This window comes from Megalops cyprinoides, chromosome 5 (genome assembly GCF_013368585.1).
Source record: "Megalops cyprinoides isolate fMegCyp1 chromosome 5, fMegCyp1.pri, whole genome shotgun sequence".
NCBI classification, from domain to species: domain Eukaryota; kingdom Metazoa; phylum Chordata; class Actinopteri; order Elopiformes; family Megalopidae; genus Megalops; species Megalops cyprinoides.
In genome coordinates this window covers 886,326-900,615 of record NC_050587.1, presented here as the reverse complement: position 1 = coordinate 900,615, position 14,290 = coordinate 886,326, and the positions used below count along the sequence as shown (strand labels likewise).

The 14,290-nt window shown below is 45.4% G+C and overlaps 1 protein-coding gene across 3 annotated transcripts in view; it reads left to right on the top strand.

The window, feature by feature from the left end:
* The window catches only part of LOC118777469 (rab GTPase-activating protein 1), a 111,342-nt gene extending 104,840 nt beyond the window's left edge, over positions 1-6,502 (top strand). For all 3 annotated transcript variants that reach the window (XM_036528405.1, XM_036528404.1, XM_036528403.1), the window contains 6 exons: positions 945-1,055; positions 1,437-1,541; positions 1,938-2,021; positions 4,271-4,342; positions 5,266-5,463; positions 5,698-6,502. In XM_036528405.1, coding sequence (XP_036384298.1) covers positions 945-1,055; positions 1,437-1,541; positions 1,938-2,021; positions 4,271-4,342; positions 5,266-5,463; positions 5,698-5,820 — 693 coding nt within the window. In that variant the 3' untranslated portion in view covers positions 5,821-6,502. The remainder of the gene's footprint in view (positions 1-944; positions 1,056-1,436; positions 1,542-1,937; positions 2,022-4,270; positions 4,343-5,265; positions 5,464-5,697) is intronic.
* The last annotated feature ends 7,788 nt before the right edge of the window (positions 6,503-14,290 follow it).

The window sequence follows — 14,290 nt, the reverse complement described above, 5'->3', positions numbered from 1 at the left end:
ATAAACACCCTGGGATTGAAAGGGCTCCCATCTGTACTTGTGCACTGTTAAATACTGGCCCATGGAAGGAGGCTTGTCGCACACACACTCACACACACACACACACACACACACAAACAATGCATAGGCCCATGGCTATCAGCGAGAAGACTTGCATCTGTGTGTGTTAAAGTGCATTGAACAGCAAGACACCCGTCACACAGACAAGCTTCTGCGCTTTGTTGGGTTTTTGCTGCAAGGTCTATCCTATTTATCCTCCTTGGCAAAATGATCCAGTTATAAAGCCTTAATTAATCTCATGCATAAATCCAGTCATCAGTGTGCAGCCCGTGCTTAGTTTCTTAAATGTGATACAGGTGAGCTTAAGTGAGTTCCACTATAAATCGATTCATTTATTGGAATGTGCCCAGCTGAAAGAGCTTAGGTAATTAGTCGAAGCTATTTAAAATTGGGTGTGCTTGCCAAGTGGGGGCAGTATTTGCTCAGGAGTTTTACTTGGTCCTTCCTAAACCTTTTCTTCATTCTTTTCTTTTTCCTTCTGTTGTTTTTTTTTTTTATTTCATATTTTTTTGTTGTCAGCTTTGTGTGTCCAACTGTGCTGTGGTGAACTTTAAGACCTTTTTTGGCAGGAGCACAGGCCAGCTTGGTGACACAATAAAAACATCCACACAAAGCTGCAATGGTCATTACAGTGGCGGGACAGAACATGTCCTGTGTGGAATCTTCTACATAGATGAAAATGAACGTGCAGCTGGTAAATTTTTAATTGATGCTCTGGAAAACTTTTCAAAGGCTGCTCTCTTTATAAGGACTGTTAAACATTACACAGAGTTGCAGTGGGTCATGCGACTTCACTGCCAGTCACAGCACCTGGAGGAAACAGGAAGTGCTGACGGTGCGAGAGGTGCGAGGGGTGTCTGATCCTGTGTGTTTCTGGCTCGCAGAGGGAGAACCGGCGGCTGCAGGAGGCCAACATGCGTCTGGAGCAGGAGAATGACGACCTCGCCCACGAACTGGTCAGCAGCAAGATTGCACTGCGGAAGGACCTGGACAACGTGAGTCTGGCCATTCCTCCTTTTCGGCCTTGTCCTCCTCCAGCCACAGCTCCCATTGCCTCCCACTCCCACGCTCCTCACTTGCCAGTGGGTCCCCATTGACAAACCCACCTCCATCCACCTGTCCCCAGTCTGTTGCAGTGCCTGCCTGGCCCCTGGGTCTCTCCATTTTTTCAACCTGCCATTTGTCATGCCTGACCTAGCTGTGTCTGTCCTTCCATAACACTGCCGTCTTTCCCCTGTGTTTACTATGTCTCTGATATACTAACACTGCCCTGTTTTTCTCCTGTGTTTACTGTGTCTCTGCTATGCTAATACTGTCCTCTTTTTTCATGTGTTAACTTTGTTTCTCCTGTTTTAACATTGCTCTGGTGCCGACAGGCTGAGGAGAAGGCAGATGCCCTCAACAAAGAGCTACTGATGACCAAGCAGAAGCTGATAGAGTCTGAGGATGAGAAGAGGAGACTGGAGGTGGAGTCAGGGCAGGTCTGTTCTTCCATGAATATGGTACTGATTTGTAAACCTTATAGTGCATTTTGAACCCTTACAAAAATATCTGTTTTGTAGAATCCTATGGTACATTGTACTGTCCTGTAAGACATGTATTCCAGGGGAGCAGAGACTGGCTAGTTGCCAGGCCTTGCCAGGCCTCTTGTAAGGGAGATTTTATTTCCCATGGAGCTACCTGGTTAAATAAAGGATAGCTAAACAAGAAGTGTCTGTTCTCCCAGTGCGCCAAAGGCAAACAATGTGTGGGACCCTCCTTGCAGTGAAGCGAGCAGTGAAGGTCACACAGTAGTCTTTGACATCTCATGCTGGTCAGCACACTGTGTGTGTGTAGGTGTAGGTGAAGGTGTATATAAAACCCTTTCTTGTTCTCAGCTCAAGGAGATGTGCCGTCGCGAGCTGGACAAGTCTGAGTCTGAGATAAAGAAGAACGGCTCCATCATTGGTGAATACAAGCAGGTCAGCACAGCTATGTATTATCCTTTAATGCACAACAGCAGTGTTGCTGCTGGGCTTGCATTCCATGAAAACATACAATGAAGTCAAACTGATCTTGCACATACTTTTCCCACACAAAAAGCATGTCTGTGCTTTTTCCCTTGTGTTCTCTGCAAAAGTATGAAAGGTCAGTTATTAAAGGTGAGAAGAAAACAAATCAATCCAGAAATGTGTAAGTAGGCAATGAAACAAACATGGATATGTGGGCTCTGTGAGACAGAGCCAAGTCTGCCAGCCATGTCACAAGAACCCACTGAAGTCTTGTTCCTGGTGCCGATATACCTGGTATAGCCTTTCTGTGTTTGTGGCAGGCAGCATTTTTGGTACACGGTTTGAATCTTAACATTTTTATATCTGACATGACTTGAAAACTTTTTGAAATTTTTACCATAATATGATAAATTAGTGTTGAAGACGCAAGAACATATACGTAATCAGCTGCAACCTGTCACATGCTGCACTGTTTAAAATCTTAAAGGCACTCCTCACAGGCATTGGAAGTCCTAAAGAGGCTGGGCTGGGCTGGTCATTATCCATCAAAGACTCTGTTTTGCTGGGGTGGCCTGGGTTACAATACACCCTCTAGCACCTATTCTCTAATCGGCATTCACCTCCCTGTGGTGCAGTAAGGGACTTAAACTGTGAAAAATGCCCATTTTCTACATGCAGGTGTTTATCAGATGGTTGCGCTTGTGGGGGTGGGGGGGTGTGGCTAAAGACATGAGGGAAGGAATACAAAAACTGGATTTTTTTTTCAGCCAAACTGAATTCTAAAAATTACCACCAATACTAGCATAGGTGGCTAAATTGGGAGAAGCAACTAATCATTAAGATTGGACATGTAATGTAATAAAGAAATTATAAATGATAAATGCATACACATTTGCATACTGACACTGACATTTGAAAACAAGCAGAAAAGCAGCTATTTTTATCGCCCAAGCTTTCACTCTGCACTAATAATGCAAATGTTACAATTAGCAATAGCATGTTCCAGGCAAAGGTAACTAATGTCAGACACAGATGCTTTGATGTGGCACTTGATGTGAATTGTCCTTAAATCAGATGGCTGTGAAAAGATGCTTCTTTAAAAATAGTCTCAGCCTCTCCCCTGGTGATCACATTTTAATGGTTCTGCTGACAGCCTGATTTATTGCAGTGCCTGATAATGGTTTCTTGCTCTGTTCTGGGAACAGTGTCTGGCTGTCAGCAACACTCGTGGCAGAGCTGTGAGCTGAAGGACAGGTAGAGAAGTTGGGGGGCGGACCACAAGGTGGCCTCTGGGGACAGAGAAAGCCGGTGTAAGGAAAATCTGCCACAAGGGGCTGATCGTTGCCTTAAAAGTGTCTTGCAGTAGTTTTTGCCGTCACTATTGCACTATCTCCTGGCAAAAAGGAGAAAATCTGATTTGTTCTCCCTCTTTCAGGCAAAAGATAAAGATGACAAAATGCTCCCATAGAAGAAGTGCCCACATCCATGCCCTCAGAAAGGAAAAAGAGCTGTGCAACCTGACTTTTATCTTTAAGCAACAGGAGGTCCATCCTCAAAGCAGTCCTGTTTTTAGTGAGACAAATGAGAGCGTTCCTGCTGAGGTTGCTCTATGGGCAAGCCCAGACTGAAAGTAACTTAGCAGCATTCGCAGGATATTTGTGACATGGTCGTATTCCGTGAAAGCAATGCATTTTCATCTCTCAGAGATATGTCATGGCGTTTTCGTTATGTCAAATGCGCCGGTTCTCGTTTTAATGATAGAAAGCAGTTTTCTGTTATAAACATATAAGACATTATTTTTGCTTTGCTTTTAAGCATTGTGGGGTGGTGATGGGGACAGTCAGCATGTGATCAATATGGAATGTTGCTTGTGTTGATTTATCAAATGTTCTGTTAGGGTGCCTAATTATAATCGATTTTTCCACCTGGCCTTGAAGGGAAGCGTGTGGCCAGTGATCTTATAATGACTTCAGCTGTGAAGTGGCGCTAATGCACTTACAGTAAGAGGATGTGGAGCCTGCGTCCAGAAGGGGCTTGGAGCTGGGATTATACAGAACCAGGGCTGAGAGAGGGACCGAAGGGATCCTGTGGGGATACTGAGGCACGGTGGCTTCAGTTCACCCTGTGTGGTGTCACCTTGCTGATCTCTGGGAGGTGTGACATTTACTGCTGTGCTTCTGATTACAGTTCTGACCCCTCCCCAAATCTCTGTCCCACAGATCTGCTCTCAGCTCAGCGAGAGGCTGGAAAGGCAGCAGACAGCCAACAAGGGCGAGCTGGAGAAGATCCGGGTGAGTGCACTGGTCTGCCCCTTTGTCACATGAGCGCAACCCAAAGACCGGTCTGCTGGGGCTCGTCCGGGGTGGCTTCTCTCCACACACCATTCTCTCTTGTGTTATTCTGTCCTCTCATGGTGTAGTTGACCAAGAGATCCAGTAACTGTCTCCTAGCCCAGGGGCATGGAGACAGCTCAGAATAGGCTAGTGGGCTCTGAGTGCTCCTCCTTGCTGGTTGTTGAGGATGATTATTGGTAGAATCCATCTGGAATCCTCGTCCATTATCCCCAGTGGCACCGTAGCGAGACAAGGGAGCTGGACAGGTGTCTTGAGACACTGAAGAGCGTCTGATTGCCCCTCCATAGAGATGTGGGTCACTGATCTGCCACTCCAAGCTCTCTAGATCAGAGGCACAATGGTCATTAGTGCAGTGCATCTTCAGCTGATTTCCTTCATTCTCTGTCCCCCTCTGTCCCCAGGGGGAATTCTTGACTCACAGCAGCACTGTATATATTGCACCGATGTGTGGGATGTGAAGGAGTCAGACAAGGTTAAACAAAAGTCTTTGCTCTCTGCCTCGGTGCTGAGAGAGAACAACAGCTCTGGCTCTCTCACTGAAGAACAGGAACATGGGTGGTGGGGAGGAGGAAGGGTAGAGGATAAGAATGGAGGTGGATGGGAGAGTAGGAGTGGCTGTAGCAGACAGAGAAGAGGAGGTCAGATGTAGTTGTCACAGAGAGCTCTGAACCCATCCAAACCACCTCACCCTTTTGAAACCCAAAGCAAGTGACTCCCTCGGACGTCCCCAAAGCACCCACATGGTGAGAGCAGCTGTCTGGGGTTGTTAACTCCCTCTGGTCAGAATGCAGCAGGACCTGTCGTTAATACAAGGAAAACTCTGGTCCATAACCACATGCTGTGTCCGATCCTCTATGCAGCAAAAGGTGGAGGGCTGTGAGAAGTGCAGCGTGCTCTTCAACAAGGAGGGCCGCCTGAAGGTAGTGAGTGCTGACAAGGAGGGCAGCGAGGAGGACACTGACGAGGAGAAGGAGGCACTGAAGAACCAGTTGAGAGAGATGGAGCTGGAGCTCGCCCAGACCAAGCTGCAGCTGGTGGAGGCAGAGTGTAAGATCCAGGTACAGCTGGGGGGTCATTCCCCCAACCCAGTCCAACTGTTCTGCTCCTTAACCTCATCCATTTGGTCTCGCTTGAAACCCTGTACACTGACCCACATCAGTAACCAATCACACTGCTGCCCTGGTGCTCCATTCCACCCCCCCCCCCCCCCCCCCAACCCAACCCAACCCAACCCAACCCAACCCCCAACCCCGTCTCCACTTCATCCCATCTATGTCTGTATATCCCTGTAGGACCTGGAGCACCACCTGGGTCTGGCACTGAACGAAGTCCAAGCAGCGAAGAAGACCTGGTTCAACAGGACATTAAGCTCCATCAAGACTGTGACGGGTGCCCAGGGCAAAGAGACGACCTAACTTGGAGCCAGGGCAAGAGACTGACCCCCCCCCCCATCCTTCCTCCTCCTCTCCCCAACACTGGTCAGAGGTACCGCCTACTCCTGGGACCAGAGCAAATACTCAGCGGGGTTTTTAAAAAGGACAATGTTCATTGGGTACAACCACCCCAAACAAAACATACTTAAAATAAAAAAGGCTTTAACTTTACAGGAGTCTTTATACTACTGATATTTAACTGGTAGGAAGTCCAAGTTGTCTGAACTGTCCTCATGGACATGAAATACTCCCTCTACTGTCCTGCTCAAGACTACTTGCACAAAACTCAAATTGAAATTTAGTTAGGTACGAGTGCTAACACCTCCTTTTCAAACTTGTTGGCTTTTCTAATTTGTTTCTGTTTAATACTACCTTTTTGTTTTCTACATAAATGCATATCGATAGATGTGTGCGTGTGGGTATGAGTGGCTACGTGTGTGTTGAGTGTGTGGTGCTCCAGTAAAGTTTTATGATAAAGGAATCAAAGGTGATTGGTTGGCACTGTTGACCGAGGGGGAAGGTACAGAAAGTTTGACAAAACCTTGGAGATGACTGAGGCAAAGAGAGCAGAAGTAGCCAACAGTTGCTGATGTTGTGACTCTGAGGGTCATTCATGACCAGACCACTGGTTTGGACTGTTAGCGATACACCCCCCCCCCCCCCCCCCCCCAGGTCTCTGAATGTGTTGAGTGTGTGCAAGGTGAAGTTAAGTGGGCCTGGGGGAAGTTCCTCAGACTGGACTTTTGAGATAAGCTGTTCTGCAGCACAGACAGGCCAGAGGTAGGTTCCACCTTGCCAGGTTAATTTAGCTAGACTCGTTCAGCAGCCACACCCTTCCTGAAGATAGACGGGTTACAGACCAGACGGGAAAAGCTGGAGGTCGAGGTCATCAGACAGCAGGAAGCCCACTGCTGAGTCTGTGGGGGGTGAGGCTGAGTGTTTGCATCTAAATCTGAATCCTGGGGGGGCATATCCGTGAGGGGAGGTCTCTCTGCAGCCATTCTCTTAAAGGGGAGGGGAGATCTTTGCATAGGGGGGAGGGGAGGTCTTTCATATTTATAATAGGTTCTTGCTCGCTGAAGTCATTGTTGATGTTAGTGGAGAGCCTTTGCGTGCTGAGAAAAGCATTCATTCCACTGGGTTGTATATAAGAAGCATATGTTTGTTTTGTATTTCTCCTTTCCTTGGTAACTGTACTAATGTTGCCTAATGTACTATGTTTCAAATTATGACATGTTTATGCTCAAAGCTTGTCTTAAAATGTCAAACCGCTGTCTCATCCATTACATGCCAAAATGTACCTTCATCCAAGCATTATGAAAGTGTGGACATTGTACTAGTATAGGTTGCATTGTGTATACCTCATGCATTTAAATATAAAGTTGGAAAAAGCTATCAGCACAAACTGGCCTTTGTCTCATTCTTTTTCCTTGTGCACATTCTCCTGGAGTTTGTGGATGTAAACTTGGGAATCTCTTCCCTGGGTCTCCCCCCCTTTATGCTGGACACTGGGAGCTGTTTGAGGATTTTCGCTGTCTGCAATAAATTGCCTTTTTTTCTACAGTTTAAAAAGAAACCAGGTGGCATGTCTGTCCCCAAGGCTCACCCCAAGAAACAGTACAGTTCTCACATGAGGGTGAGCAAGCAGGTTTTCTTTAGACTTGTGTCAATGTTTCAGATGTGGTGACCAAGTGACTTTTTCCCTGAGTGACAGACTGACCTGTGCATCAGCAATCTGCTCAGCCTGCAATGGCTGTCTGTTGATTATCTGGATATAGGTCCTGGAACCATGCTGTTAATATATACTGAATGTCTTCCGATGTGCAGGAGTACGGTGTAGCTGTATCAGCTAGGCTACAGGAGCTGACTGTTTGTGGATGGCCAGTGGGTCACCATGCTGGGACCTGTTGTGTAAGGATAATTAATCCTTGCATTGCTGCTGTTTCTTGGAGAGCTCTCCACGAAAATGGTTTGCTGATGTGTGTAGCCAAACATTTTCTCAACACAGGCAGAGCACTGTCATGAGAAAGGGGGTGTTGTAAAGTCATCACTGTCACACTCGCCCACAATGTCACAGTCCCTGGGAGCACGCAGTGGAGTCTCAAATGTCCTTGCCACTGTTGCATTATTCAGATGGGAAGTGCATTCACTCTGCACACATTAAAATCCTCAATTCCCTTCCTCTCCTAGATAAAAGCTATCTATTTTCATTCTGTTTTTCTTCCTTGTTATCAAATATAAATATCTGGTCTAGACATGTTTGCTTTGCAAGTTGTTGTGTCTGCATCTCTGAAAAACAACAAAAAATATGCTCTCTCTCAATGAAGAGAGCTTTAGCTGACACAGCCACTGCTTTGCCTGGTGGGTGCAGTATTCCTTTGAAGCCTGGGTTTGTGCTACCTGAGAGGGCCCCAGAGCTGGTCCTCACGCCGAGCTCCACCCCCCCCCCAACCCCCTTTTGTGCTTGGCCTCATAGCTCTTTCTCTTTACTTTCCAAGAGCCCAGGCTGGTGAATGGGGGGCCATAACTCTCAGGAGCCCAATGAACTTTGTCGGCTCCAAGAGAAAGGACAGCGCACAAAAACCGGAGAAAGCACAATAGAGGAAGCCCAAGGAGGAAGAAGAGAAACCATGGTAACTGGCAGAGGAAGAACCAGTCGAGCACTAATGAGCCGCAGTGATGCAGAAGCAGAACTGTTTTTCTGGCTTGTGTGCGTGCGCATGCACAGTCATGCTCACAGGCCAGTCTGGGTGTCCTCACACTCTGAATAGTCACCTGAAGACTATGGCTTCTAATCAGACACGGTAAACAGTAACGCAGCAGCATCTACGGAGGGGGGGGGATTATTTGTGGTAACAGACACACTTCTACAGAATACTTTAAAACTGTAGCACTGTAACATTAATGTGTGTGATGTTATGAACTAGACTACAGTCTTAGTTTAATTATTTCTTTGTAAAATGCACAGTATGACTACAATGCCCTCATGCTTTCAGGCATGTAGGCCAGGAGTAGTAGCCACTGCAGTTTTCTGCATTGAGGGTGCTATGCAGTGGAACACATTTCTATCAAGGGGGATTGAGTCCTTTCTGATGTGAAGTTGAAAACAACCAGCAGCCCTGGAGCAGCATCTATCTACGTACTGATAGTAATTAAGAATTACGCAGCTGAAAGATCTTTTGATCATGGAAAAGTGGAAGACAATGGTGCAGAATGTAAAATACAGAGCAACAAACATTAGCTGCCATCTAAGAGATCCCCCCAAGTTTAATATATTGCTGCCCATCTTCTTGGTATGTTTTCAAGGAGGTCTGGAAATGTCCAACAGCTCAGTCCAGATCTCCCAGAATCTTCTGCTCAAGTTCCTCAGTTTGGTTCCAGAGGTTCTTGAGGCACTTGCCCAGTTCATAACCTCTATTCCCCCTTGTTCGGGCCACATCTTCACACTGCTGCTGTAGCAGGATAGTATTATCTTTTGCCTCTAATATTTTCTGCCTGCGCTAACTTAAGGATAACCTTCAAATCATTGGTGCAGTCAAGCTCAAGAAGTTGTTCAATGTACAGTAAGTATGGATTTTTACGTATGGCAATTCTTTGTGGGGGGAAAAAAGTCAGAGTATGTTTTTAATGATTTCTTCACCTAATGTAATTTGAACCAGTGGATATGGATATGGACGAAAAAGCAGTTAACTATTTCAGATATTCCCATGAAATTAGTAAAGATCCAGAAAGATACACTTTATAGTTTTCTTACACTCTGCAGTGCAAACCTTCAGTGAGCTAAAAAAAATTCAAATATTTGGAGTGTGCCGATCCCAGAAAGCTAGGTAACCATGTGAACACAGCCCTCCCTTCCCCTCTCTGGTCACATAGCTGGCCCCGCCCTCCTGCTGTACCCCTGCTCTGTCCTTCGGAAGGCGGGCCTGCTTGGTAAAAAGCCCATAAAATTATCACCCCAGACGCATGCCTGCGGGAGCTGTGGGAAACCTGCTACAGCCGGCAAAAAGTGGCGGGTGTCAGCATTACACAATCCTACACCCGGTGTGCTTCTCACACAGCTAAAAATACCCACAGCTCAGCATGTGGCAGGCGCAGGGTGTGGGGGGGAATGCACACAGAGGTTGAGTTGCTAAATTGGAGCGGAGGAGGAGCGGATGGGTTCATGGCAACCACGGTCCAAGTGTACACCACCCGCTGGGCTGAGGCAAGGAGAAGGATTGCATCCTCTCTGTCACTCCTGGCCAAAATAGGGCTGAACTCACTCGGCGGAGCCCTATTTACTCCAGTTGCTCCAGATTGCTTTCCCACATGTAAGCATTCTGGAAACAGCTTGGCCGTCTTGCATTGCGGCTCCTGTCAAGCGCACCGCTGTCTGACTGTTTCTCAAATTACTAAATGGACAGCTCCTCTAACTCACAAGGGCACCAACCAGAAGGTGCTGTCTGTGGAACTGATGACATCACAAGGTCCAGGGGCCTCATTTATAAAAAAAAAAAAAAGTTGTGTAGAAACGATCCTACATTTGATCTAAGATTATTTCTGAAATGTGCGCACGTGTGATTCAGAGAAAATGAACGTACGCACAAAAAACGTGCGTACGCCACTCTCCGAGATGTGAAAATCTATAAATCACAAAATGATCTTCAAATTGTGCGCAGCTGAATGGTTTTAGATCCCCGCCTTGTAAACGCCCCCTAATTAATTTCATTAGCATATAAAGGAGCTCGAATCAAAACCCAAATCCTCTACTTGATAACGGCGACCTGCAAGAAAAAAAAAAATTAGCGAGTCCTAAATCGAGGTCCTGTTGGCGGAGGCGGAGATGCTTGCAGGGACGCTGTTTGGGAGCCTTTCCAGTGACGTTACCACTAAAACTAAGTACGTGCCATCCGGGCACAAAATTCTAACAGCGTAGCTCTCGGCAAATGATACCTGCTTATCAGCCACGCGTCATCATGCGCAAAGGCGTCTTCCCGATCTGTAAAAACTCGTTCCATTCCTATTGCCGGGTTGGCGGTATCTTCGACAAGTGCCAATGCTGCCATTCTTCGTCTTGCAAACCACTGCATTATTGGACATTTTATAGCCGATCGACCGAAATGTTTTACACGTGTGTAACCATAATGTGTATATTAAATAAATGTCCTTCACGGATGTGTCAATTATGCTAATAGGGGTTGTTTTGTTTTCCACAAGTAGCCTAGCTTATGTTGTTTTAATTAATTGATAACTTTATTGCACAAACATTAGCCTTCGTGTAGCCTAAGCAATGTGTTCAATCTGGCAATACAACAACAACAGCATCATCTTCTACCACCACCACCACTACTTACTACTACTACTACTACTACTACTAATAATAATAATAATAATAATAATGATAATGAGGAGGAGGAAACAACTGGCCAGCAGACGACATGTTGGCGCCAGGGTTTCCGTTAGCTGGCAATTACCAGTTTTTGGCTGGTAGAATTCATAAAAAAAAAAAGATGAATTAAAAAAACTTGCCGGTCAAAATGTCCGGAAATAATGCTCATACAAAACGTATCTTACATTTTAGCGGCTAATGTTGAGCTTTTGCTCAATCGTTACTGTTCATTAAATCGTCAAACTGATTTGAGGTCGTTGTCATTCTTTCGTCAACCTAGGTATACATTATATTTGCGTTTGTAACATAGACTGTTACTGAAACGTGACCGGTAAGTTTCGAATTTGTCCGGTAAAATAAATTCTTTCGTGACACCGGACCAGCAAGAAAAAATCCTAGCGGAAACCCTGGTTGGCGCTCTTAGATTTCCGAATACCTGAAGTAACATTGCTACAAGTAAACGTGCGTATGCCAAGTTGGAACCTGACGTGGAGCTAAGTACTTTTCCACGTCAAAGACCGTTTTTTATAAATCTGAACTTTGGCGTGGATTTGAGCGTAGCCTTGTGCGTAAGAACGTTTTCTAAATGGGGCCCCAGATTCCTTTTGTTCCCCAAGACCAGGTCACTGGCCCACTGGCAAACTCTAGTGCTTGCTCCCTCACCATGGTTGTGAGCCTCTGCTAATGATGTCAAGTGACGGCTGTGTATGCTGCTAAGCCATATACCTGCATAGGGTCAGGTTTGCACTGTCATCCATAAGCTGTAGCTACAGGAGTCAGAGTTGATGTTCCAGTGATTATCTTTTAGGGTAACTACAGCTCACCCAACAAATGTTTAGCAAGCAGGTTACTGTAAGCAGTGGGGCAGGACTGACAGTTTACAGATACAAAAGGTGACAAATAATAGCCCTGCTGTCATTCAGTCCTCACATGCAGTCCTCACAACTTGCTGTAACTGGCAGATGTGTATACCCAAACACCTCTGTTCCTCAGTGTCAAACACAGACCTGCTCCTGACCCCACACATATAACTGTAGACCATCTACAGCTTACATGTACCCAGTGTCAAAACACCACCATAAAGACACCAGAAGGCAAAAAGAAGTAACATTATGCATTTATTATCTCATTTTAAGAAAAGGTTGACACATAAGCGATTCAGTACTTTATTCTCAGGCATAAATTATGGCAGATACAGTGACAAACAAATCACCATGGTGATTTATTAAATTTCATAACACAGAACTAGCAAACATCTAATGCAGTGGTTTCAATCAGCTTCTAGTAGTGCACAATCACCATTTTACATTTGATTTTACTCTTTATACTTCAAACTAAAATCTCAGTAGGAACTTTCCTTGGTATTGTGTTTGTTTAATGCAACATGATGTTAAAGCTGCGAGACATGTAGTGCAGAGGGTCTGGGCAGCTTTCACCTACAGTCGAACTGTAAGGAACAATATTTACAGCATGAAGGAAGAGACCCTCGCACAAAAGACTCCACCTTTGTGGAGTTGAAATAAGAGAAACAAAAATGTAAACAAAGGGACATAGGAGCCCAACAGTCACACAAATAGTAAAAAGATATGTGTGTGTATATATATATATATATATATACACACACACACACACACACACACACACAGTACATTTATTTTGTGGATATATGTGTGTGTGTGTGTGTGTGTATATATATATATATATGTCTATAAAATGCAAGTAGCTCTTCTATGGTTATACATTCTACTAGGACAGTGTACATTCCAAACCAGCAAGCTTCAGTCAGTCCTATGTTGTGCATCAAGGACCAGGGGCCCCAGTCCAAGCCTCATTGGCATGCTTCATATTTCCTGTATGTATCTACTTTTGACATACCTGATTACATCCTCACCACCCCCCCTCCCCCCTCCCCCATATTCCAATTCATGCACTGCTTACAGCGCAAACATGAGGAAAATGTGATGTTCAGCAATTAATTGTGCGAGCCTTGCTCCTCAGGAAACTGGATCCTGTTCTATTTCAGCTCAGCTCAAATTGAATTTCCAGCTTTCTAGTCCCCAAGTCTCGCTTAGTGCTTTGACCGTCTCCTCCTCACTCGGTGCATGCTTAGTTGTGGTGTGACATTCCATTATAAACCGCTTGAAACACAACAGAAAAGCCGAAAGAATTTCAAATCGGTGTGTGGTGTTTACTTGCCTTTGGACAGTAAGAAAGAAAAGACGTGGAACAGTAGAGGTACCTACTGTTCCATCTCTTTTTTCTACTAGTGTATGGTTTAGAGCAAAACCTATAAGCCCAAAGAATGATCTCTGAAATGGCAATCCCAGACAGAAAACGTTACTTCTCAACATGAGTTTCAGTTCATGTGCCACACCTCAGAGAGGCACAGGCCTTATTTATTTTTTCTATTCTTTTATTCTTTCTATGGCTAATTTGCAGGCTTGACAGTATGTGGGACACAGGTCTTGTGCATATAACTGCAGGGCCAAGAGAACATGCGCCAGGGTGAGTGCTTGCATCATTGCAGGTTCAAGGACACAGTTCCATTCTGAGAAGGTCAGGTGGTTCTGAGAAATGTAGTCTAAAATCTCTTACCTGAAGTGGCAACTGCTCAAGGACTGCCGGTGAAAACTGGCCTACAGCTAAATCAGGGTACAATGCATCAAGTGTAAAAAATAGTAAAAAAGTAATTCTAAACTTCCCCATTAAATAAACACACTAATACAATTAAATCATGAAAACATGAAGGCCCTCTTCATGTGGCTACCTCCAACACCACCTGAACACATCTGTAAGAGTGAATTGGTGTGTTGCACATTTGACCTCTGGCTTCATGGAGGTGTATGTAGTGACCTGTGTGCTCGGTGGCCCTGAGGTAGGTATTGCTAGTGTGGCTTTGTGCTTGTGTCTCAAAAGTCCTGGAAGACATCTGTCAGTTGGAGCTGTCTGGCAGGACACGTGACAGGCTCTCCTTGGAGAGGGCTGTCCACGAAGTGCCACCATGGATGCACCATTATATTCCATTTAAATGCACACAAAACCACGGGGCACAGTAATAATACAAGTGTTAGTGTGCATCATTTG